The sequence below is a fragment of the Blastomyces dermatitidis genome (assembly GCF_000003525.1).
Source record: "Blastomyces dermatitidis ER-3 genomic scaffold supercont1.1, whole genome shotgun sequence".
Taxonomy (NCBI): domain Eukaryota; kingdom Fungi; phylum Ascomycota; class Eurotiomycetes; order Onygenales; family Ajellomycetaceae; genus Blastomyces; species Blastomyces dermatitidis.
Window position 1 is genome coordinate 7,031,684 of NW_025544774.1, and position 25,142 is coordinate 7,056,825.

Below are 25,142 nucleotides of genomic sequence, written 5' to 3' on the forward strand. Positions count from 1 at the left end.
TGCTTTTTTTTTTTTTTTTTTTTTTTTTTTTTTTTTTTTTAAATTTTTTTGAAGATACAGATAGATAGTTAGCCGGTCAAATTAATTGCGTAATAATTTATCCCGAATCAGATTGAATAATAGCAAGTCAATGCTCTCCCATCCCATCCCACCCCCCAAATCCAACCCGCGCCTCCGATTTGCCCCGCCATCAAATTCAACTTCAACTACGCAGTACAACTACAACTACAACTACAACTACAACTACAACCAACCTCCAATTTATTTTGCACTGTGGACTCAATCACCAGTCCAATTGCTGAGCTGTCATTGTCCTTTTGCTATATATCCTTACACTAGCCCTGTTTCGTTATTGTATATATCTTATTTATCTCCAACTTTTTTATTGAGTCACACTTAGTGCGCTTGTTATATATACTACGGTGATTGCGCGGTGCAGGACATTGATAGCACCAAAGATAGAGAGAAGAGACAGACAAGATGGTTACTATTGTTCTAGGTGCACAGTTTGGTGATGAGGGTTAGTCCAAGCAGTAATTTTCTTTCTTTTTCTTTTTTCTTTTTTCATTTTTTTTCCCTCTCATGTCTTTATTGTCAAAGCAATTGTGATCAAATAAATGGAAACTAACATAAGGGATCTTGTTCCTCAAAACAACTCAGGCAAAGGAAAAATCACAGATCTCCTTTCTCAATCTGCCACACTTTGTTGTCGAGCAGCTGGTGGACACAGTAAGTTTTAAATTCTCTCCTCTCTCTTCCCTCTCTACCGCAAAAATAGAAAATCCAAAAAATGACTCACCAATTCCCTCTTCATTCAACCTCCAGATGCGGGCCACACAATCGTTCATGATAACATAACCTATGACTTCCACATACTTCCCTCCGGCCTCATCTCGCCCGACTGCGTCAACCTCATCGGGAGCGGAACCGTGGTGCATGTGCCCAGTTTCTTCAAGGAACTCGATGCGCTAAAAGCGAAGGGACTGAAGGAAGCTGATAAGCGAATATTCATCAGTGATCGGGCGCATGTCTGCTTTGATCTGCATTCCGTTGTCGACGGGTTGGAAGAGGCAGATTTGGCAGGGAAGAAGGTCGGGACTACGGGGAAGGGTATTGGGCCTTGCTATAGCGATAAGGCATCTAGAAGAGGCGTGCGGATTGGGGAGGTGTTGGAAGAGGGTGTGGCGGAGGATAAATTGCGGAGTCTGGAGGCGGGCTATCGAAGGCGGTTTGGAGAGTTGCAGTATGATCTTGAAGATGAGGTTAAGAGGTTTAACGTATGTCCAATATATCCCGCCTGGTTCTTGATTTTGAGGCAGAGACGCTTGGGAATTTGCAAATTACGGACTAACTGACATGGGAACACCGCGTACGAAAAGGAATACCGCACAAAACTCCAACCCTACGTCGTCGACCAGATGGCCTTCCTGGAAAAATACCGCTCTTGTCCATCCGTCCTAGTCGAGGGTGCAAACGCCCTCATGCTCGACATCGATCACGGCACCTATCCCTACGTAACCTCCTCCTGCACAGGTCTAGGCGGCGCCATCCAGGGCCTAACCCTCAACCCAACCTCCATAAAATCCATCGTCGGCGTTGTAAAAGCGTACACTACCCGCGTAGGCTCCGGCCCCTTCCCCACCGAACAGATCAACGACATCGGCGAAAAGCTGCAATCCGTCGGACGCGAATTTGGCGTCACAACCGGCCGACGACGCCGCTGCGGCTGGCTCGATATGGTCATGTGCCGCTACAGCAATGCCATCAACCACTACACCACCATCAACCTCACCAAGCTGGATATTCTGGATGACTTCGATGAGATTAAGGTTGCGGTTGCGTATAAGCTGGACGGGAGGCGGTTGGAGTCGTTCCCTGCGCAGCTGGAGGTGCTGGATAAGGTTGAGGTGGAATATGTGACTTTCCCTGGGTGGAAGTCGAATACCATGGGTGTTACTAGGTGGGAGGACCTGCCGGTGAATGCGCGGCGTTATGTCCAGTTCATTGAGCAGGAGATGGGCGGTGTACCTATTAAGTGGATTGGGACTGGCCCAGCGCGGACCCATATGATTGAGCGCGAGGTATAACCCACGCCTCTCCAGGCATGTACCATTTTATTTCTGGGAACGCTTCATTCTAGTTTACCGTACCGCTGTTTCATTATTCTACAATATATCCTTTGTTTTTATCTGATGGGTTTTGGTTTCCCCTTCATGCCCCTATCCATATAGATATCTTTTGGTTTGTATCGCTTACTCTTAGAATTCCCCTTTGCTTTCCCTTTCTTTCTTTTTCTTTTTCTTTTTCTTCTTTTTGTTTGAGATTTTTTTTGTCCAGAGTATCACAGCGCCTATCGAATACGTGTGCTAAAACTTCTTTCCCAGTTTCTCTCCAGTTTTCTTCTGCTTATATCCTATTTTCCTTGGGATTGTTTACACTGTTTAGATCATCTCTGTCTTCACGTTTCCAGGTTTAATCTTGTATAGAGTAATGGTCTGAAGATATTATTATCATGAAAAGCAGGGTGAGGGGGTCATCATCCTGGATAGACCTAGATTGGGGATGCATACATATATCAGGTGAGGAACGGAGTATCGTCACAATCAAATGCAAAGCCGTCTTCTAACATTCCAAACATGTGGTAATTGAACCAAAACTCAAGAATATGAAAAATGGGAAAACGGAATAAATCCAAAACAAGGTATTTAAACGACACTCCACTTAATCGGGACTTAAATCACCCTGCCCTATCCTCCGCTGTGGCTCATTAACAGCGGGCAATGTGAAGCCCTTCGAATCCGCCATAATGGCTTTCCGACTAGCCATAGCACGCTCCTGGCGTGACAACAGGTCAGTATCGCGCTTATACTGTCGCTCATTCGCAGCCTCCAGCTCCTTCAGCCTGCGGGATTCAGCTTGCACCCGCCCGTCAAACACACCCTGTTGGATTGCCGCGGATGCCTTTTGGTACTCGATCTGTAGCCTACCTTCCTCCTTCGTGGCCTCGAGCCGAACCTGGTTGAGGGTGCGCTGTTGCTGGAGATCTGAATTTCGCTGCTGGTCCGCTATCCATTGGCGCTGTGCAGCTGCGGTGGCTTCTAGGCGTAGTTGTAGCGCTGCAGAGTTGGCTGTGGCTGCGTCGCGGTTTTCTGCTACTTTGCGGTCTTGCTGGATCCGAAGGCTATGTGTTTTTATCATGACGAGGCTTTGCTGCTCCGCGGCTTCCATTTCGCGCTTCAGCGCTAGTTGGTGCTCCTCGTCTTGCTCCTGCAGGCGGCGCTCTCGTGCTTTTCGTCTCCTGTCCTCCTCGAGGATGTCCTGTGGGGCTCCGACCATGTCTGGCGGTTGAGGGCCGTCCTGTCTGTAGAAAATGTCCTTGCATCCGTTGGCCTTAAGGATATGTAAGAGGTCTGGTACATATTCTTTGGAACTCCTTTGAAGACCTTTGGAAATATACATTGTAGGGGAAAATATGAAGCCGTCCTGAGAATAAAAATTCTTCTCATCGTTAATACGTCTCCAGAGCCCACTAGCTAGGAGTGCCTTTGTAACATTCGTGCAGCCGGTTGGGTTGTCCAGGGCATGCATTAATAGCGGCTTGTGACCTCTATCAGAGATAAGTTCAGCTTTTCCAGCCACGAGAATATCAATCGTCTGTCTGAGTTTGCCAAATGCTGTCGCTGAATCTGCTGACGCGTTGAGGCAGAGCTCTGCCAACGCACTCCGACCATCATGAGCCATCGAAGGGAAGTTAGGATCATGGCCATACTCAATGAGCAACTTGACGGCTTCAGAGTGCAATTCACGCGAAGCTTCATGTATGCTTCCATCATCAACACCAGCATTGGCGTTTAACAAGTGGTGCATGGCTGCTACTTGGCCGCGTTTGCTGGCGTAAAAGAGTGGAGTGCGGCCAGACGTGTCGCATATAGAAACATCAGCACCGTGTTGGATGAGTGTGTGCACCATGTCCGGTGTTCTCTCCATCGTTGCGATCAATAGGGGGGTCTGATGAGAACCAGTTGATTGGAAGTTCGGGTTTGCTACCGAAGAAAATGTTAGACAGAGATCCAGAAACGAATTCTAAAAAGATTCCACCCTTACCTCCATTCCTCAATAGGCAATCAATAACATAAGGACTGATTTTCTGTTGCGGCTGAAGAAGAGCCCATAGAAGAAGAGACACCTGCTCGTATCCTTCTTTGGACTCGATGACATACGGGATGGTTTGATCAACAAGAATATCAGCTTTCAGCAAAGCTTCAAGAATCTTGGTCCCACGCGGCCACTTTCTTAACGCTGCAAATGTGACTGGTTCCTGTTGTGTCCCATCAGCATCATACATATAGCGATTTAAATCTGGAATGCCTCCGGGAATTTGAGTGAACATTTCGATCAACTCAAGGGTAGTATCTTCAGGCAAATTTGATGAAAGGATAGTAGAGAATGCTGCAGGTAGGTTTGCTGTTGATTCAATAGAGCCCAAAAGCATTCGTACAAGCACCGAGCTACACTTTCCAATCGCTAGTTTGAGAGCTCGACCGTCGTCATAGTCAGCGTTCGCCCCGAATCGAAGCAAGAGGTCCACAACATCCGTAGCTTCTGGGATAACCCCAAAGTTTTCGACAGAGACGGCAAGGGCGGAATCAATCGCTTCACCAGCGGCCCCATTTTCTAGAAATTGTTGGATTACCAGTAGACCAGGCGCGGACAGCCAAGTATTGCCCGCTGAAACCATTTGTGAAAAGACGTCATTGATAGCACTCCGGTCGGAGACGCCCTCCAGTAATAGTTTTAGTGTAGCCGCATCCATCGACGTAGCTGCATGGAGGAGCGGGAGGTTGCTAGAGTGATGAACAGAGGCCCCGTGCTTGAGTAAGAGTTTTAAAGTCTCAGCTTCAGCGGGACGTTCTTGTACTGCTTCCGTGAGAGCTCCATGGATCTGTGGTCCGTCATAGCCTGCCTGGAGAATCTTGGAAACATATTGATATCGTTCAGCCCCCTGAAGCGCCCAGCTGGAGCGAAAAGCCGTTTCTAATACCTCCATGGTGGCATCTTGTGAAAGAAGGAGGGTCATGATGTCAAAAGAGCGGGTCTCAATGGATGAGCAAATGGCCTGTCCATGTTCATCATTAACAGAGGCACCAAATTCCAAAATCAATTTCACAAAGGACGCATCAGATTTCAATCTCACTGCCTCAGCCAAAAACTTGTTTATAATTTTTGGCATTCGACCGCAACCCGCCTCTAGTAGAATTTTTGCCATGTGATGTGTGGCACTCGTATCCATTTTCAGTACCGTATCTAGAGCTATACTCAATGTGTCGGTTGATGGTGCGTGAGAAACAAGAATCTCTAATTGTTTGTCGTCGGAATTTTTGATCGCTTTTCGGACCACGGCGCCGTTGTTGAAGTTCACGTTAGCCCCATATTTTAGCAACAACTCCACGAGCGATGGGTGGCTCCAGGACTGTTTTTGTGCAGTTACGAGGCCAGAGTCAAGCGTCTCGCCTTTGATACCTGCCGCAAGAAGTCTGTGGCACATAGTGTACTGCAACGCGCAGTCCTGTAGACTAAGCGCTATGGGAAAGGCAATATTTAAGCTCGTATAGGATGGATTGTATGTCAGGAGCATTCGAAGAAGATCGGAATTTCCTTGTTTGGTTGCCAGTTCGATCGGCTTCCCGTTGTTGGAATTCACGTCAGCAATTCCTTTATCAAGAAGCAGCTGCAGCAAAGGTATATCCACCCGTTTTTCATTGATCACATATAGGAGGCCTTCATCGACAGGAGGACCACGTGCGCCGGAGGAAACAAGCAGGTCCAGTACAGTGAATCGGAGATCGGAATTTGGCAAGTTAAGGGCAGGGATAATTCCCTGAGCGAGGGACGCAGGTGAAGGAGCCCCTTTCAAGAGTATCTTTAAAGCACCGACATCACCTGCCCCAGCAGCTTCACGGAAACATTTTCCTCCTTTAACATTGACATCGATTCCATGCCGCACAAACTCGTAAATAAGGGGCTCCTTTTCCATCGTAAAATCAGACATCACCGCTTTAACCAAGGCATTCTCCACCTCCACACCCTTTGCACCAGCTGCCAATAGGCGTCCTGCCATGACCAGGCGAGGTTTAGAAGGGACAGCTTCCAATAAAGGAAAGCACTGCTCCAAGGACTCTTTTGAAGGGCAGCCCTTGAGAAGTAGTTCGAATAATGGGAGAGAGACAGAAGCAACCACACAACAAAGTGCTTCTGCATTATCATAATCGACGGATGCATGTTTGCTCACAAGATATTCGACAATATCGTACTGATTCCGCTGAACTGCATTTACCAAACATGGATGAAGCGCATATCCACTGGCACCCCGCTCCACTAATGCGGAAATGATTGCTAATTGTTTCGAGGCTGGTATATTCGACGCAATTTTAGGGAATATAGTCAAAATATGCGAGGCATGTTGTCCATCGATGCGAGCGCTAAATAAACTCCCCAGCAAGTTTGTATTTCCCATTTGAATTGCACGAATGATCGCGTCGGCCGAGTTATACGTCACAGACGCACCATACCTGACAAACAAGGAGACGATTTGCTCGTCATTCCGCTCAACGGCTTTGACGAGTCTCCTTGAGACCACTTCTGTATTCGCGCCGCCGCAGAGAAGTATCTCGAGGAGCGTTCTTTGGAGATCTGAACCGGACGCAATCTCGTTAAGGGTGAGTTCGACAGCACCATCAAGAGACGTCTTCGAAGGCGGATGATCTGCTAAGATCAATGCAGCAACAATATTGACGTTCCCTGCGCGAACTGCACTTTCCAGAGCCCCAGGAACATTACCATCGGCTCCGCTTTTCAGCAATGGAGCAACCAGGTCGAGGGTTCCAGTAGCAACAGCGCTAGGTAGAGCCTGATCAAGGCATGATGCAGCCATTCGTTTTTGAGCACTTAGGAGTAACTCGACCAGCTGTGTATCTCCACGTGTTACTGCTGCTAGGAATGCCTGCTGGCAGAAATTTGGGTCTCCGCCATTTTGAAGTAGGGTCTTGGTGCACTCTAGGTGCCGTCCCGACACTACAATTTCCAGAGCTTCGTTTAATCCAGTCTCGTCAGAATGTAAACTCAAAAGATACACCATAGACGATTGTTGCATTCGCGCCGCCCATATCAGAAGGGAGCCAATATCTCTCTTCGTCGCATGATGTTGCTGTTTGAAGAGGTGTTTCTCGAGTTTCGCATCATTGCTTTTGGCCAGTAGGTAATCGAGGACCCCAAGGGAGCCATCGGTTCGAACCACCTGCTCTATGACGGAGTAGATTTCCTCGTTACTAAACGCACGCTTGCTGGGTTGCCGACGAAAAATATGTGACTTGGATGCAAACGCTTCCTGGCGTTTCTGCTTTAGAAGATTCTCGGCTATCTTCTCGTCGCCTTCACAGGCGAACGATATATACTCCCGTGCGAGTACGGGGCATGTCTTGTTCAACGCAACGACAACATTTGGTGCTAATTGTTCGAGCCGTGCTTGAATAGAGTGATTCGAAGTTGCCATCCCTATCTTCGGGTTATGTGTATAGTCTTGCTTGGTGTTGGTGTCTCGAAATACTAGCAAAAGTCGCAAGGCAGGCCCTGCAGCTCAGCCCACGTCTTCTGGCAAGGCAAGGAGGGGGAAATGGATTGCCAAATAAGGCTGCGCCAGGCAGAATTTTGACAAAGAATCTCTTGCTACGCAAAAATTGCTGCTGAAATAGCTCTTTATGTGCAAAGAAAGGGCGGGACCTAACGGTCAAAGAATAAGAGCCCTGCGACATAGTTTTAAAATAATAGCGGAATACTATCAATTCTATAAATAACACAGGGACATGGACAGTCACTCTGTAGCCATTGTTTCCGTAGCCGCCCGGAGTGACGTTGTCAGGCCTGTGAATGGGCGTTTAGTTGGAGGTTTGACGTGGAAGTACGTAGTCTGGCTGCGCACGCATTTTGATGCCAACGATAGTTAGCGCTTACAAGTAGTTATTAAATAACTACTGGCACGCCCGAGACATTCAAGGCAGTTATCCTGGAAAACTTGCTCGGAAAGCTGGTGTGACAGCTGTCTAACCTTTCTTTCTTCCTTCCATAAATTCGGATCCGAGGTTTGTTACTAAGTGAATAAATAACTAACTCTCTTTTGAGTTCGTCTCAAGTGAACCTTGGATGAAGTTAAATTTACATCCTGGATAAATGAAGATGGAGTGCTTTCGTATAGCTGGAAGATGGAAGATGTCATCGGGTAAAATTTTCATTTATAAATTATATATACATACGTCCGCATAGTCGTCTACCCAGAGTGGCCAGGAACGGCATGAAACATGGGAGCGGAGAAGGACAGGAGGCCAACGGCGCACGTATTTAATGTAGTCGAATATCTCGAGTGTGAAGATCGAAGGGCTTTAAATTCGTATAAAACTTTTTCAGTAACACATATAGAAAGAGGAATTACAAAAGTGAAGTTAAGGAAAGGATAGAAATGCAAAAAAAATAATTACAAGGGATTTGGAAGGTACACAAAAGATATGCGAAGCCGGAAGCGTACTATACAACCATGAAGATAAAGGGAGAAGAGATTCAGGGTAACAAATGTAAAAAATATGATAAAACACATATGAAGAAATGAATCGAGGGTGAGTAATAAATGACTCCTCTCAAATCGATCGAGAACAGCAAAACAAACATCGCCTTTTCACCTGGATAGCCCTAATAGGAAAATAGAAGAAGGAAAAAAGGAAACGTCTTGCCCCAACGTGTAGAAAAATCGAAAAAAAGAAGTCCCGATAAGCTTGAAGGTGAAACATGAACAAGGAGGCCCTCAACACCAGGAGATAAACATGCCAATCCCATGTCTATAATCGTCGCGAGCGAGAGGGCAAGAGGAATGTGCCGAGGCCATACTCTGCGCCATGCCAGCGGTAGAAAACGAAAAGAAAAACAATTAGCTAATTTTATTTCGGATATGTATCCGACTCCGCATCGCCACATTCTATTAAATGTACCATGATGTGATGGTTGTAGCGCTGGACAGGCGTGTAGACAATTAATAACAATTTCCGCTCGTGCTGGTAATTGAATTACAAGTCAAAGTCGAAAGGATTGCTACGGATTTGTCTGTTATTGTTATATTCACGCCCGTCTCCAAATGTGCGGTTGGAATTACGGGAACCTCGATTGCCGCCGTCATTAAAGCCATCCCGGCCGCCCCGGCCACCCCAGCCACCCCGGCCACCCCGGCCGCCCCGGTCACTAGAGGGGCGAGAGCCGTAAGACATACGGGAAGCATAAGGATCGCGAGGAGCAAAGCCACGAGAACCGTAGGAATTAATGGAGCCATAGGAGCCGCGAGACCCCGAAGATTCGCGAGAGTCGTCATCTTCGCGATTGTCGTTCCTAGTATTCAGACCCGGAACGCCTTTGTATCCAATTTTGTGAGCGAGCGAGGCCGAGAAAAATGGGGGTTCTTTCAAGCCCCAGGCGTGAGCCGAAAGTTGATTGATGTAGCGAACAACCTCGAATTTATCTCTTGTGTTGCTCATTACGCCCAGATATGCGCCATAGGCGGTAGACTTGTCCTTCATCGGAACCATTCTGAAGCCATCTTTCACTTTAGAGAAAATGTCAGACACATGGGGTGGGTGACCAATGTCCGTTGACATGTCAGCTGTTGCAGTGAGAAGGCTGTGACTGTCAGATTGGATTGGGAGACCTCCCAGAGTTCGCCTAAGGTTTCCGATCTCTAGATCCAAAGTGAATAGCCAACCCTCTCCCTTCTTGTTGGCACGAGCTGTCCGTCCAAGGCGGTGAATATATGTTTCCCTGTCTCGCGGGATTCCCATCTGGATCACATGGGTGACGTCAGGGAAGTCCATTCCACGCGCAGTAACGTCAGAAGAGAAAAGAATGGCAGACTTGGATTTGCGGAACATGGTTGAAAATCTTGTCCTCTGCTCTTGAGACAGGCGAGAATGCATTTCATAGGACGGGGTATCAGGGAGGGGATGCGACGAGTGTGTAGAGGTATTCGACCTCATTGCCGCAAAGGCTTGCTTCGCCAATGTCACCTCGGCGGTAGAATTGAAATAGACGATCGCTTTGAACGGCATATTATTATCCGGATCTTGTTCATGTTTCTCGATGCCTTGTTTCGCTAATTCTAGAATGGCTGGGAGCTGGTTTTCCATGCCTCGGAGGACAACGTGTTTTTGAGGAACGGCCAGGTGGGTTGGAGTTTCATCCTCTTGAACGGTTTTGACAAAAGTGAAATCGCGTTTCATTGTCTGACGAACCATGGACATCACCTCCCGCGGAACCGTGGCGGAAAACATAAGAGTTTGTCGGTCAACTTCTCGACGACGGGGCAGATAGGTTTGAAGCTCTTGGATGTCAGGAGCAAAGCCAATATCAAGAAGACGATCCGCTTCATCAAGCACCAATGCACTCAGTTTTGGGGCAGAGACACCGCTGTTGGGGTCAGAGAAGATGTCGATAAGGCGGCCCGGAGTGCCAACGAGGATATGGCATCCATCGCGCTGAATCCGCATCAAACCTTCACGCTTCCTTGTACCTCCCACAGCTGTTTGGACAATGATGCTAGTGTTTGATACAATTTTCTTCGCTTCAACAGCAATCTGTTCGGCAAGTTCGCGGGTGGGGGAAATGATAATCGCGCGGATGTCTGAAGCGTCGGTCTGGTTGTGAGAGAATCTTGGGCGCTGAGCGAGTTGCTGATCTTTGAGGATATTCTGAACAACCGGAAGAAGGAAAGCTAGCGTTTTACCGGTACCGGTCTTCGCTTGGGCGAGGCTACAACGTACACGTTAAGAAAATTGAATGGAAAGTAAGAAGTGAGGGAAGCATTGGGTGATATTAGAACAACTTACACATCAGAACCATTTAGCGTAGCATTGATGGTCATCCTCTGTACATCTGTCATGGTCGTAATATTCATTTGATTCGTAATGACGCGAATGACATTATCGCTGATCAATCCATTGGAGGCCAGTTCAGAAAACTGAGTGAGCTCGCAGGGTGCTTCTTCAGCTTCCTTAACTGCGCTGGCTGCTTGAGAAGATCTAAGGGCTGGATACGCATGGAAACTTCTCGTCGGCAGGATAGACTGTTGTTGAGCTACCCGGAATGTGTTTATCGGCTGCTGAATGCCTGCCTGTATTCTAACCGGCCGCGCAATGCATGTTCGTAGAGTACGTGCGAGGACGTTGCCTCGACGAACGGAACCAAGCATCCTAAAGGTTCACTTGGAGCGGGTAACACAGGGGTTTAAAACGGTGGAAAAATATGTTCACAAAAAAACACAACGGAAGAATAAGGCAACACACACCACTCAGTGAGAGAATAAAAGACACACGGGGGGGGGTGAAGGGGAAAGGAGGAAGGGAGGTTGTGTTGGATAGGAAGAAAATGATAAGACGACGCCGAATTTTTTTTATCTGACTTTTTTCCTGTAACTAACTAGTTAAGGAAAAACAAAACTCCGAGACTGAAAATTTGAATGGGTCTTAGAGGTGCTTTCGTTAGGGCCTAAGCCGCTTTTGACACTATGGAATCACGTGACACAAATATATTTCTTGAAGCCTTTGGAAAGTTGGAATTAGGCGGGAGAAGGACACACAAATCATGATAATTTTCAAAGACTGAGCGTAGTAGGGATTGGTAGGTAGTTTTCAACATGAGCTGGATGTATTCATTTTTCGGTGGCCATGCCCACTTCGTATCGTTCATATACACATTCTTAACTGTGTGGCGGGAGGTCATCCTAATCATCCGCCATTAAATATTTAACCTTACCTACGCCGCTATTTGTCCATTTCAATCCCGCAACAGTCCAGCCATCGCCACCTCTCTTGCCTTCACGGCACCTGATGTCCTAGTATATCCACCCCATCATTCTGCAAGCTTTACCGCCTCCGGTATGGGCCGCCATTTACTGCAAATACTCTCCATTTGTTTCTTTATGAATGACATCGAACAGGGGTTTCGCGTTAAAGTAGCCTGCTGCAGGGGTGCCAATGGTTTTATAGGTAAAGAGCGCATCTTCATCATCGATTTTAACAGTAGTCCCTCCACGACCCGCTGCCGCGGCATCTGCCATCAGCTGGGTTTGGCAACATCTATCCAGGGCGATGAACCAGAAGACTGCCTCCTCAATCGTCTTGCCCACTGTTAATAGGCCATGGTTCTGCAGAAGGGCGGCCTTCTTGTTGCCTAGAGTGTTTGCGATGTTGTATCCTTCCTCCTTAGCAAGGACGACGCCTTTGAATTGTTTATAGATGGCAAGATCCTAAAAAAATATGCGTCAAGGAAAAGCATACAAGAGTTAGTTTGCATTTCCTGCTAAGGAAAGTGTAGAACGGGACTGCTATATATTTTCCGACCATAGGAAGACGTCGCGAAGGACAAACGGGCAGCACAGAAAAACAGAGGATGGAAGATAATAAGTTACAAAGAACAGAAAAGAGTTTAAAAAGAAGCACGCACGTTATAGAAGGCACAGGCGTCCTGGGTAGTGATATCCAGCGGCTTTCCAAGAGCACAGAAGCTCCGTCCATAGATACTATGGCTGTGCGCAGCACACATCACATCCGGACGGGCCTCATGTACCGCAGCATGGATCATATATGCTGCCGTATTCAGCAGCCGGACCTTCCCGCCGTCAATCACTTTTCCATCATGGTCAACCTGAATAAGATCGGAGGCATTAATGAGGGAGAAGGCCGTGCCAAAGGGATTCACCCAGAATGTCGTCGGATCAACAGGGTCACGGAGCGTGATGTGGCCGGCAACCCCTTCGTCGAAGCCATATTTTCCGAAGATCCGAAATGCAGCGGCTAATCGCCCTTTAAGATATTCTCGCTCTTTATACTTGTCCTCAAAAACTGGTGGTCTGGGAAATGCGGGCATCGCTTGCACGTTAACCTGCACGGTAGCGGCAGCGGAGGCTGCTGTTTCTGTAGCGGTAGCTGATGGAGGAGACATCGTATTGTGCAAGATCAAGTTGGAGGCTATCGTAAAAAGATGAAGCGTTTTTCAATTTGAGTAACGGGGCCAGATTCTCGATTTGCAGCGGGAAGGCGGTTGTATAAATAGAAAATGCGGGAAGGGCGTATGCAAACAATGGGGATGTGGCCCTATAAAAGTAGTTAGGGTGGAATATGATTACCAACGTAGCGAGTTGGAGACAGTTCCAAGTCTCCCGGTAAGGGGCGGTTGACCGTCCATAGCCGGATGGGGAGCCGCAGGAGAGCTGGGGAGGGGGTGAGTGAGGTGGGGTTAGCTTAGACCCCGCGAATCATTCAACTGCCCTGGATAACTTTGCAGGACTGCCGAACGCCCATCAGAATAGCCTAGGTACGGTACAGAAGTAAGGAACTTGTTTCTTAGCTAATCTGACCAATACAGTTCCAAGTAAATGCCTGGTGATTGTGTAGGAGGATTCATGTTGCGTGTATTATAATCTAGCTAGCGAAGTTCTCTTGCTGACGGAAGATGCCTGCCTAGATAGGGTTCTGGGGGGTACGTTATACTAGATACTAGGTTGTTAGATTGAGCGTTAGATTATTATTATTGAGCGCAAGAAGTTTCCGAATCGAGGACATGGATCATGTGAGGACTTCCAAGGTTGGATCCACACTGTGATGAATCGAACTAAAATGAATCTTCATAAATAATAGCATTAACCTATCAAATAACGGAAGTATGGCAACGTTAAGTGAAGCAGCACCTGTTAAGCAAGGGCTTTATAAAAGTCAAGATGAGCCATTCAAAGATTATCCAGCTCATGCGGAAGCGGCAGTGAAGCACCATCCTCCACGAACGAAAGAACGAAAGATAGAAGGAATTATAAGGGAAATTGACAATCATTGCGTAGGAGGTATAATAAAAAGCGTGCAAATAAAATAGCGAAAACAATATAGCAGAGAACTCATGGAATAAAATCGGCAATCCCGTCATCAATGCCATCCTCGTCGTTCTTTTTCTTTTCCATTTGGGGCAAGTTTCAAACATCCATGGATCGCGCCCATTTATGGATATTGCATGGCTGGTGGCGATTGGTAGGCTCCAGCCTGCTGGTTTCTCGTCACGGATTCTTTCGAATTCTGCACGATGGTGCAGCAGGGGCAGCAGAATGACGCGCAAAAGTCGGTCGCGCTTGAACCCTCGATACCGTAAGTATCCCGGATCTTGCTGCGCTGGAGTGCTGTGAGGATACACGAACAACCCACGTAGGCCAAGCATGCCCAAGCACAGCACTATTCGACCGGAGTTTAACGTCAGTTGGGTAGAGTCCAATTCTGTTTGTTGTGTACTTGGAACAGGGCGAATTGCGCCTTACCATCCCATTCATACTACTGTGCTCACTAGCGCCCGGCTCCTTCAACCGAGCTTCGGTTTTACCAAACACCATGCAAGGACAGAAGTAAGTCATCAAGCCTGTCCAAGAGCAATGTTAGCGGCGCTTTAAGATTTCTTCTCATATATATAGAATAAGTGTTATCCAGGAGCATACATGTGCCGAATGGGTTGCAGCATGACCAAAAGCCATGCGACCACTCCCTGCCCGCTGGCGCAACAGAAGCACCCATTTTGTCACCCATTTTTACTGTTTGATTTATGGGAATGCGAGGAAAAAAATAGTGGTTGGGCAAAGGAGCCTCAATGAATGCTGTATCTCTAATGGCGCCGAGAGATCATCAGAATAAAAAACGACTAAGTTTTAATAAAGAGAACCGCGAGGTGCTAACAGAGTTCGGGGGAAAAGGTGAACACTTCAGTCAACCTGTGTCAGGGACTTGGTGTACCCCTATATATTATTCCGAGAGGAGAAAAATGGACCCGGTGCCTAGGCCCCTCCATCGATGTGATTCGCAGGATCACCAGCCAACTCGATAGAACGGGAGAACGGCTTCCCAAATTTTGAAATCATATGCAGCTCCGGGTGCTGGGCGTGCTGCGCATTCTGCAGCCCAAGAAGGCCTCAACTGGAGGAATGCCGACCCAATTATTGGAGGTCGCGTCTGCTTAGCCCCAATTATCGCGCTGACAGGGGTGACAAGGCTGGGTTTGGAGTCAACCGTCCCCGGAAGAATTGTTGACTCGGTGATTGCTAACAATGCTAAGGGGAAAAATTTTCATGAAATCTATGACTTGACTCGGATCGGTGACTACAGCGTAAAGCTGGCTTCGTGGGGCTTGAAACCCTGCTCGAGAACAATGAGCTTCAGGCTGGAATTTTTTTGCTAAGGAGAGACTCCCAAGTCCCCCTACAGCCATATCGTCCGGCCCAACCACAACTTCCCAACAAAGCACCGAGTGAGAATGTATGAGCTCGGCGAATCCTTTGTTGCTTTCCCTGTTCAGCCGCCTATCCCATTTCGTAATTGGTTATCACACCCGTGGACGGTACCACACCCAAATTGTGCCCAAAAAAGTTCTTCGCGCCATGCTGTCACCCATTCTGCCCGCTAAAAGCTCAGCTCCACCGGTGCTGGTTGTGCCTTGGCTGCATACTTGGTCCAATTATAAATAAATTCAATGCGGCTCTTCCAGAGGAGACGATCCGCGCTCATACGAGTTGAAGTGGGCCAATTGTTGACTCTTGAGCAATCTGGTCCTTTGGTTTTGCCATTATTGAATAATTGCTGCTGAAACGTTTTGGCAAGGGACTATGTCCAAATCGTAAACTGCACGGAGTTGCTGTGATTTCTCAGATGTTGGGCTGGAGGGAAGGATTGATATTTACACCCGGCCAAGAGGCAACTACTTTCTTATAGGTTTAGTGTTCTACATAACTAGCTTTGCATACAAAAATAACTAGTGTTCCAAAGCAGATCCCACCCCATCTCCTCTCTCCACCCCCCTGTGTGGTCTGCAGCTCTTATTAATACATTAGACACTCTCTCTACGGAGTACAGTTCACAGAATGTCTAAATAGAATAATATGACAATTCTGTTTCTTAAATCAGAAGATTAATCAGCCTTTTTGAGAGATCTTGAGAGATAGAAGAAGAACACAAGAATAGAATTATCTGAGATTGTCAGTTCTACAACTCAGTCAGAGTATGGGACAGTTCTGACATCCTCTGAGTGATTAAACATATATAGGGTTTGAATGCCAGTAAAGAGCTCTCCATCTGAGCTTTCTAGATAGTAGTAGACATTATTGAAAGACTTGTACATACGTTGCAGAGTCCTTCTTGACTTCAAGATCTACTTTGAAACTAGTTACAGCGGAGTTATTTTGAATGCATGACTATGTATCCGTATACGCTAAATATATAAAAATGTAGTGTCTCTTGGCCGAGTGTAAATATCAATCATTCTGGGGGTTCTCTTCTTGTTTCTGGCTGACACAACATCGTGCGTCTTCAAGGATCCTATAGGACGAAGAAAACTGTCATTTTCTTTCTCCGCTTCCCCCTTTTTTGTTCTCGGCTTGTTAAACCGCTCGAAAATCGCTTGGAGGGGTTGGAACCGCATGCGGCGGCCCGTGGGGCTTGCAGGTTGTGGTGGAAATGTTTGTGGTTGGAAGGGACAGGACAGCTAACTAACTAGCCTTTGCTAGTCGACTCCGGCGCGGTTGAGGAATGTTCTTCCCAATGCTCCCCCTTTAATTCCTGAATTGATAGTATTGCTGACACCAGCATACAATATTTTAATAATAGCTTTGTTGGCGCTGAGGGCTGCTGTGTGAGAGTCAATTCGAAAATGTTAAATCAAAATAAATCAACACTATAAGGTTCTCAATGTTGGCTAGAAACATGTTGGTGGGACTTATGAGGCTTGCTTAGGCTGGCAATGTTGCTATTCTTATCCTAGGAAAAAAAAAAAAACATTGTCACCAACAGTGATTTTGAAGCTGTTGGAGCAGGTATGAATGCAGTCCTGGCTCTTGACCAGGTTTCCTCTGAACTAGTATCAGGCTCATTTGGTATTTGTCATATTGGTTTCTTATCGAAGGCTGCAAAGATGCAAAGAGAATTCGAGTTGTACTCCGCACTCTCATCTTGGCGGGCATTATACGGAGTACACAAATCGTGAAATTTGCGGTGGCCAATTCCTTCCAGTACTCGGCAATTGAAGGCAAAAAAGTTGTCAGAGCTAGCCTTATGCAGTACCGGTGTCATTTTCGTTTCAAATGCTAAAGTAATACTACTCACTGGAATCCGACAGTGGGAGAACTTCGAGATTATTATATTTGAAGTCCGGCTGCAGCTGGCATCTCGGTCCGACCATTGTTCCGGCAGTGCTCCTCCAAGCCCAAAAATTCGAGCTCGATCTGTGGATGCTGGGATCGAAAAATTCTAAGGCCAATAGCACGCAATATTATGGGCAAACGCGGGAATAAAAAGGTAAGCCTGAACCAATTCCATGAAGATATACTTACCTATTTCATTATCATACCCCGCATGCTCACATTGGTTTAAGGGTGGTGGTGGCGCAGGCAATCGCGGTCGTCGACCAAATTACTCCACGATATTAGTGAGGGAGAACGAAAAATATGAAAACTATTACAACGGCCTCCATATTGTTCCTGATGATGAGAAGGATGATTTCTGGGCTGCTCTCAGACGAAATTTGCCTAACAGCTTCCGATTCACAGGATCCAAAAGGTAACAAACAAGCTTCGAGTTTCTACAAGACCCTGTTAAGTTCTATGCGACGGAGCTGACTTTTTGATTTTTCTGTTATTTTTCCTAAATACAGCCATGCGCTCGCGGTACAAGAACGCTTGAAGGATTTTTATATCCCTAAGATTACGTCCATCACACATGAAGGCAACCCTGTTGACCCACCAAAGCCTGTACCTTGGTACCCAGACCAATTAGCATGGTCGATGACAACTCCAAAAAGTGTGATACGCCGATTTGCACCATTTGCTTCATTTCAGAAGTTTCTGGTCGCAGAAACAGATGTTGGAAATATCAGCCGCCAGGAAGTAGTGAGCATGATTCCTCCGCTGGTGCTCGACGTCCGCCCGGGAATGACAGTGCTGGACATGTGTGCTGCTCCAGGCAGCAAGTCCGCACAATTGATGGAGTTGGTACATGCGGGAGAAGAGGAGAGGATGGCGGAGATTGCCAAGAGGCTTGAATCTGTCGCTGAGGCTCAAAGAAAAGAGGGAACTGCAGACATTCCTAAGCTGCTTAACGGCCAGATGGGATCAGATGGTTTGGAGGATGATGGGAGATCGACGGGATTACTTATCGCAAACGATAACGATTATAAACGCGCCCATTTACTAATTCATCAGATGAAACGTCTCAACTCTCCCAATTTAATCGTTACAAATCACGACGCTACGATGTATCCTTCTCTTAAGCTGCCATCGCTGCCCCCACCGGAAGGGAAACCAGTGAGGAACAGATACCTCAAGTTTGACCGCATCCTAGCTGATGTCCCTTGCTCAGGTGATGGAACTACCCGCAAGAATGTGAATGTATGGAAAGACTGGAACCCTGCCAATGCGCTTGGCCTTCACCTGACCCAGTGCCGGATCCTGACTCGAGCTTTACAAATGCTGAAGGTTGGGGGAAGAGTGGTATATTCGACTTGCAGCATGAACCCTGTGGAAAACGAAGCGGTGATCGCAAGTGTTATTGACAGGTGTGGTGGCCCAAGCAAGGTTCATATCATGGATTGCAGTAACGAGTTACCTGCATTGAAAAGGTCTCCGGGTCTGTCAAGCTGGACCATCATGGACAAACAAGGAAGAACGTGGAGCAGCTGGAAAGACGTCGAAGAAGCAGTCTCTCAAGGTGATGATACGCTCAATAGGATAGTGGAGGGCATGTTTCCTCCTCTGAAGGAGGAAGGAATCGACTTATCCCGATGTATGCGCGTATATCCCCATCAGCAAGACACAGGGGCATTCTTCATCACTGTGCTTGAAAAGATGAGCGACATCAAAGCAAGACCTGAAGGAACTAAAAAGTCTACTGCATCTTCAACAACCGAAAGTACGATGGAAAATACGGCCGACCAAGACGGAACCCCGGCTCCCTCTGAGGCGGGTGCTGTATCGGATAAACTAGCCCCCAACGAATCATTCACGGCTTCTGCAACGGTTCTTCCGAGCGCGCCAAAGAGGGCCTTTGACGAGTCGAGTGAAGATCCTGCAAACAAGCGGCAAAAGGTGGAGGATAGCCACCCTGAACCTCCTTCAGCTCCCTCTCCTGCGAAAGCTCCTGAAGAGAAAACCGACCAGAGCGCACAAGAAGTTCCGCCAACTCCAGGGGATGCAGGGCCAAGTGAATCTGTGCAACATAAGCCAACCGAATCTATAGCGCCTTCTCTCCCCGCAAAACGCAGACCTGGCCAACCGATGGAGGAACCATTCAAATATCTACATCCTAAGAGCGAAGAGTTTGATCAGATATTCAGCTTTTATGACATATCGCCTCAGTTCCCGAGGGATCGTTTCATGGTTCGAAATTCCCAAGGCCGCCCAGCTAAGACGATCTATTATACAAGCACCCTAGCTCGTGATATCCTTACCGCCAACGAAGGGGCTGGAATAAAGTTTGTACATTCCGGCGTCAAGATGTTTGTTAAGCAATATGTGCAGCATCAAGACGTCTGCCCGTGGCGCATCCAGACCGACGGACTTGCAATTCTTGAATCCTGGGTTGGACCGCGCCGTGTGGTTAAAATATATCAGAAGGAAACCTTGCGGAAGCTATTAATTGAGATGTTCCCCAAGGTAAACGATAATGGCTGGAGGCAACTAGGAGAGATCGGCGAATGGGCGAGGGATGTTGACATGGGATGCTGTGTTCTGAGAATCGAGCCCACAGAGAATGAAGATGGCTTCCGGTATGTCTCCACTCGTGAATCTGTGCATTGCTGGTAATTATTACTAATTTTTCACTTAGCGAACGTATGGTTCTTCCGCTATGGAGAAGCATGTTCTCGCTGAACTTGATGCTGCCCAAGGAGGAACGGCGTGCCATGCTACTGCGATTATACGATGATGACACTCCACTGGTGAATATGACACAGAAGCGCAAAGAAGCTGCGGCTGCAACGCTCGATCAAACATCCGATGCGGTGGACGCACCTACAGATGCTCCAGTTGAGGACGTCGCTGATGTGCGATCTCCAGCGGATGACACAGAAACTCCTCGACCAGTGGAAGAGGACAAGGCTGGCGATGTGACCATGGCAGTGTAGATATATAACTATATACAGCAATTTATGTTCAAAAACTTTGTACCTTTTGCACATCGATCCCCTCTTTCTAATCCTTGGCCGCTTGTATCTACGTGTAGCCACATGATAATTTTCATCACTCGTCATATTTCCACGTTCTATGTTTCGGCAGATGAATCCGATGAGCGACATCGCCAAGTCAATTGCCAACTACCGAGGGAGGGTCTAGAAATGCCGTACGCTACAGATTGCCGGTCGAATCAACTCTGGGCCTAAGAAAGACTTGATCCCGTTTTAAGGATTAAGCTATCCTTTTCCGCCTCAAGACGGAATCGTCTCCCCCTTTTCATTCTCTGCAATTTACTCCACACGCTGTGTGTAAACGTCACAGTAATGGCACGAACGATGCTGATCCGTCCAAAAACTCCATTATTCACCCCCTCCAATAAACTGTAGTCTCAATTGTGGATCTAACTTAAGGAAGCTAATGCACCACTAAACGCGACACCGTCGACCGTTTTCAAGTAACAGGGCACGGAAGCTCGTTCAAGTTGCCCCTTGCTAAATTCAGGGTTTGTCCAGTCCTGTCTTCGCATCTGGGGATTTTGGAGACGTCCGTTCAACTTTGCTCCCCAACTGGCAGCTCAACACGTGAGCATGATGATGATAACCATATTTCTAAGAGAGTTCAAACGAATGAAGCACAGCAAAATAGTGGAAAATATGGTTAGTAGATCAATGTGTGATAGCTTCTGATCAATTCTAACCGTTCAAATAGGATGTTCTGGATAAAACTGGTGTCAACGCTTTCAATTCATTGCAATCATACTGGGAAGATCTACATCAGTCACGGCAGTGGAGGGCTTATTAGGCTTATATAAAGTGTTAGATACCTAGGTCCCTTCCACAAAACGCCCCATGTGAATCAGCCCTGCTATACCAATGGAGTTAAGGATGTGGAGGAAGCTAGGGGTACAAGTACAACGGCGCCCTATTTCTCATTTATTGGGGACAGTGAACCCTAGGTAATGGAAGATCCTGCTATGAACACATACCATACCCTTTGCGCTCCCTTGTGTTATCCCCCTTGGTTTCCAGGGTCACGCTTGGGTCTCGCGTGCGTTGGAGGGGCGAATATAAGAATACGGCGATGGCGCCGCTCGGATGAAAAGCTGGGACGACTCTTCTACTCATTCCCTGTAGTCTAGGGCCACTTCGAGTCGCAACCATGAGGTTCCTTTCTGCATGCGCAATCGCGTTCCTGGCACTTCAGTCCGCTGCTGTTGTTGTCGTGGACCGTAAGCTGGGAGGATTCACCGTCATTGAGCATCCGGATCCTGCAAAGCGTGATTTGCTTCAAGATATTGTTTGTGGCTCTTAGGATACCCTGAAATCGATCACAGCTATTCTAACCTATAGCAGGTAAAATGGGACAATGAATCTCTGTTCATCAATGGAGAAAGGATCATGATATTTAGCGCTGAATTCCATCCGTTTCGGTATGTTTAACGGATGTTAAATCCTCCTCATCCTTCCCTGCACCCCTGCACCCCTGTTTTTCCTCGAGCTAGTCATTTATGGGACTGACCATTTCGATGGAGCTTGCCCGTTCCGTCACTATGGCTCGATATTTTCCAGAATATCAAAGCCCTCGGTTTCAATTGTGTCTCTTTCTATACCAACTGGGCCTTGACCGGGGGAAAACCTGGTGAATACACAGCCGAGGGCATCTTCGCCTGGGAACCATTCTTTGAGGCGGCCACCGAAGCTGGGATATATCTCTTGCTCGACCTGGCCCATGCATCAACGCAGAAGTGTCTGGTGGGGGTTTTCCTGGCTGGCTACAACGCGTGAGAGGCCAATTTCGGACTAGCGATAAGGATTATCTTGCTGCAACAGACAAGTACTCCCTTTGCTTCTATGTCTCTTTGTCCTCCCCGCACAAAAATATCTGACTATAGAAAATAGTTATATCGCCCATATTGCGTCACCAGTGGCCAAAGCGCAAATCACGAACGGGGGACCAGTGATATTATACCAGCCAGAAAATGAGCATACACTCTCCCTGCGCATCCATGATTTTCCCGACGGGGATTATATGCAATACGTAATTGATCAAGCCAGAAAGGCTGGGATCGTGGTGCCCATGATTAGCAACGATGCATGGGCTGCTGGTAACAACGCTCCTGGGACAGGGAAGGGTGAGGTTGACATCTACGGCCACGATAAATATCCGTAAGTTGCTGAAGCCATCCGAAAAAGAAACTTCTATAATGCAATGCTAATTTGTTTGCGAAGGCTTGGGTTCAATTGTGTATGTTGTGGGAATCTATTCACTCTCCTATATCTGATTCTAACTTTGTTCTAGGCCAATCCCGACTTCTAGCCTCCTAGATTTTTGTCCACCCATTGGCGGCAGCTCCACCTCATCCAAAGTCCCATCACACCTTACGCCCTTGTCGAGGTATGTGCAGCTCCTAAATAGATATTGTATTCATTTACTGATAGAAGATTAGTTCCAGGCTGGGGCATATGACCCTTGGGGCGGGGCTGGGCTTGATAAATGTGCTCGACTTCTGAACCGCGAGTTCTAAAGAGTCTTCTACAAGAACAATTTCAGCTTTGGGAATGTATTTTTGAATCTCTACATGGTACGTGTGACTATTTCCCTCCTGTATTCTCCGTCTTCCGCTTTTTCATTTTAAATGCATTCTCTAATTGTTGCATATCGACTTTTGGTGGAACAAACTAGGGAAACCTAGGGCCATCCAGGAGGCTACACATCATACGACTACGGGGCTCCTATATCTGAAAGACCGCAACATCACCCGCGAAAAATATGGCGAACTTAGGCTGATTGGCAACTTTATGAAAGCGTCACCTTCCTTCATGAATGCCGTTCCTGGCCATTGGTCTATTTCAAAGTTTACGACCACACCAACATTAACAGTCACCTCACTGATCGGAAGGTTGTCCGATTCGTCCTTTTTTGTATTAAGGCATTCCGAATACAGCTCAAAAGCTTCAACGAACTACAAATTGAAGCTCCCAACAAGTGTTGGGCGCTTGATCATGCCCCAACTAAACGGCACTTTGACACTAAATGGCAGAGATTCTAAAATCTACGTTACAGACTACGACGTCGCGGGAACTAAATATTTTCTACTCGACTGCCGAGATATTCACATGGAAGAAGTTTGGGGACCGCAAGGTGTTGGTTGTTTACGGCGGGGAAAATGAACGCCATGAGCTTGCTGTGTCCACGAGCTCGATAGCTTCTGGTTGAAGGACCCTCGCATGATATGACAATCAAGAAAGTGGATGATTATGTTGTTCTTAACTGGGAGACGATGCGGGAACGCCGCATTGTGGATATTGGCGATCTGTCTGTTTTCATACTCGGTAAGCATATGTCCTTCAGAACGGGGAGGCGTTATCAAGAAGAAACCCAAAATGCTAATGAAACCTATATATAGACCGCAACTCTACTTATAACTACTAGATCCCTAAAGTTCCCCGCAGTGGATAGACCCCGGGTTTCAGCACGTTTGAAAACACCGCTTCCTCAATCATTGTAAAGGCTGGATACCTAGTGCGGACTGCTTTCGTTCGTGGAAGTGAACTTCATATTACCGCAGATTTTAACACCACCACGCCAATTGAGATCATCGGTGCTCCAAAAAACACTAGCACACTGCATATCAATGGAGAAAAAGTCGTACATAAAGTGGATGACCATGGCATCTAGACCACCTCAATTGAATATGTGGCTCTGAAAATTGACCTCCCAGACTTGGAGAGCCTGGAATGGAAGTACATCGATTCGCTACCGGAGCTCCAGGAGGATTATGACGATTCGTTATGGACTGTTGCTGATCATAAGAAGACCAATAATACCTTGCGCCCACTTACGACCCCGACTTCCCTGCATGCCTCGGACTATGGCTACCATACGGGCTACCTCGTCTATCGAGGACACTTCGTCGCCAGTGGAATTGAGACGGGCATCTCCTTTGAGACGCAAGGCGGTTTTGGGTTTGGGAATTCAGCATGGCTCAATGGGAGTCACATTGGATCCTGGAAGGGCAAGAGCTATCTTGGGAGCAAGCAGCACCAACATATATTCCTTCCCCAAACTGAAAGCCGGTGAGAAATACGTTTTCACTATGCTCGTCGACAACATGAGTCTAGGTCAGGACTACGTCATCGGTGCGGATTCTACAAAGAATCCGCGCGGCATTCAGCATTACAAACTTTTCGGACGCCTGCAGTCAAGGGTCACTTGGAAGTTGGCGGGCAATCTAGGCGGAGAGGATTACCAAGATCGCTTCCGTGGACCACTGAATGAGGGGGGTCTATACATTGAGCGACAGGGCTGGCATCAACCAAACCCCCCCCCACCCAGTCCTGGAAGTCTGCAAGCCCCATTACCGACGGCGTTGTGGGTGGGTGCGGGAGTAGGTTTTTTCACCACGGAATTTAACCACGGAATTTAATCTCAATATCCCACGCGGATGGGATGTGCCTCTGTATTTCACATTCCCAGGAATCAACTCGTCACCTTCCACGTACCGCGTATAGCTATACGTGAACGGATTCCAGTTTGGCAAGTATGTCAGCAACCTCGGTCCACAGACCAGCTTCCCTATCCCCCATGGCATCCTCAATTATCAGGGAAAGAACACGGTTGGCATTACGCTATGGGCGTTGGATGGGAAAGGAGCCAAGCTTGAGCGTCTTGTTCTGGAGTATCGGGAGGCGGTTAGGACAGGAATGCGGGATGTCACTCACTCTTGTTGATGGCCCCGCCTGGAAGAAGCGCGAAGGAGCAGAGTTTTTTTTTTTTTTTTTTTTTTTTTCCCTTAGCAGATTTAGCTGTAAATATTGTGAGATTAGAAAATGAATGGTAGCTCCCATATACGGAGTATTGCTTCAATATTTCA

The 25,142-nt window shown here is 47.3% G+C and overlaps 8 protein-coding genes across 8 annotated transcripts; 4 read left to right on the plus strand and 4 right to left on the minus strand.

The window, feature by feature from the left end:
* The first annotated feature begins 42 nt into the window (after positions 1-42).
* Positions 43-4,500, plus strand: BDCG_00972 (adenylosuccinate synthetase). Its single transcript, XM_045416493.1, has 4 exons — positions 43-520; positions 661-729; positions 826-1,277; positions 1,380-4,500. Exons 1-4 carry the CDS (start codon positions 481-483, stop codon positions 2,085-2,087), a joined length of 1,269 nt encoding a protein of 422 aa, XP_045272204.1. The 5' UTR covers positions 43-480; the 3' UTR covers positions 2,088-4,500.
* Positions 470-8,130, minus strand: BDCG_00973 (uncharacterized protein). The gene is made up of 2 exons (XM_045416494.1): positions 4,105-8,130; positions 470-4,043 (listed from the first exon to the last, which is right to left on the minus strand). The coding sequence occupies exons 1-2, from the start codon at positions 7,547-7,549 to the stop codon at positions 2,722-2,724; spliced, it is 4,767 nt and encodes a 1,588-aa protein (XP_045272205.1). The 5' UTR covers positions 7,550-8,130; the 3' UTR covers positions 470-2,721.
* A 977-nt stretch (positions 8,131-9,107) lies between these two features.
* BDCG_00974 (DEAD box RNA helicase HelA) lies at positions 9,108-11,275 on the minus strand (the record flags this gene model as incomplete). The annotated part of the gene is made up of 2 exons (XM_045416495.1): positions 9,108-10,836; positions 10,914-11,275. 2 exons carry the CDS (start codon positions 11,273-11,275, stop codon positions 9,108-9,110), a joined length of 2,091 nt encoding a protein of 696 aa, XP_045272206.1.
* A 699-nt stretch (positions 11,276-11,974) lies between these two features.
* BDCG_00975 (class II aldolase/adducin domain-containing protein) lies at positions 11,975-13,026 on the minus strand (the record flags this gene model as incomplete). The annotated part of the gene is made up of 2 exons (XM_045416496.1): positions 11,975-12,331; positions 12,529-13,026. 2 exons carry the CDS (start codon positions 13,024-13,026, stop codon positions 11,975-11,977), a joined length of 855 nt encoding a protein of 284 aa, XP_045272207.1.
* A 1,046-nt stretch (positions 13,027-14,072) lies between these two features.
* Positions 14,073-14,645, minus strand: BDCG_00976 (PLAC8 family protein; the record flags this gene model as incomplete). The annotated part of the gene is made up of 3 exons (XM_045416497.1): positions 14,073-14,300; positions 14,384-14,481; positions 14,558-14,645. 3 exons carry the CDS (start codon positions 14,643-14,645, stop codon positions 14,073-14,075), a joined length of 414 nt encoding a protein of 137 aa, XP_045272208.1.
* A 2,773-nt stretch (positions 14,646-17,418) lies between these two features.
* BDCG_00977 (methyltransferase) lies at positions 17,419-20,220 on the plus strand (the record flags this gene model as incomplete). Its single annotated transcript, XM_045416498.1, has 3 exons — positions 17,419-17,660; positions 17,755-19,863; positions 19,923-20,220. The coding sequence occupies 3 exons, from the start codon at positions 17,419-17,421 to the stop codon at positions 20,218-20,220; spliced, it is 2,649 nt and encodes an 882-aa protein (XP_045272209.1).
* Positions 20,221-21,427: 1,207 nt separating this feature from the next.
* BDCG_16244 (uncharacterized protein) lies at positions 21,428-24,349 on the plus strand (the record flags this gene model as incomplete). Its single annotated transcript, XM_045425495.1, has 9 exons — positions 21,428-21,565; positions 21,622-21,698; positions 21,801-22,049; positions 22,168-22,434; positions 22,568-22,663; positions 22,962-23,412; positions 23,475-23,601; positions 23,793-23,926; positions 23,948-24,349. The coding sequence occupies 9 exons, from the start codon at positions 21,428-21,430 to the stop codon at positions 24,347-24,349; spliced, it is 1,941 nt and encodes a 646-aa protein (XP_045279385.1).
* Positions 24,350-24,365: 16 nt separating this feature from the next.
* BDCG_16245 (uncharacterized protein) lies at positions 24,366-24,999 on the plus strand (the record flags this gene model as incomplete). The annotated part of the gene is made up of 2 exons (XM_045425496.1): positions 24,366-24,656; positions 24,781-24,999. The coding sequence occupies 2 exons, from the start codon at positions 24,366-24,368 to the stop codon at positions 24,997-24,999; spliced, it is 510 nt and encodes a 169-aa protein (XP_045279386.1).
* Between the last annotated feature and the right edge of the window lie 143 nt (positions 25,000-25,142).

Bases quoted from the DNA above. Each gene is read 5' to 3' on its own strand.
- BDCG_00972 (XM_045416493.1), top strand. From the start codon at position 481: ATGGTTACTATTGTTCTAGGTGCACAGTTTGGTGATGAGG. The intron at 730-825 runs GTAAGTTTTAAA...TTCAACCTCCAG, and splicing joins TCGAGCAGCTGGTGGACACA to ATGCGGGCCACACAATCGTT. The intron at 1,278-1,379 runs GTATGTCCAATA...GCGTACGAAAAG, and splicing joins ATGAGGTTAAGAGGTTTAAC to GAATACCGCACAAAACTCCA.
- BDCG_00973 (XM_045416494.1), bottom strand. From the start codon at position 7,549: ATGGCAACTTCGAATCACTCTATTCAAGCACGGCTCGAACAATTAGCA. The intron at 4,044-4,104 runs GTAAGGGTGGAA...TTTCTTCGGTAG, and splicing joins TTGCCTATTGAGGAATGGAG to CAAACCCGAACTTCCAATCA.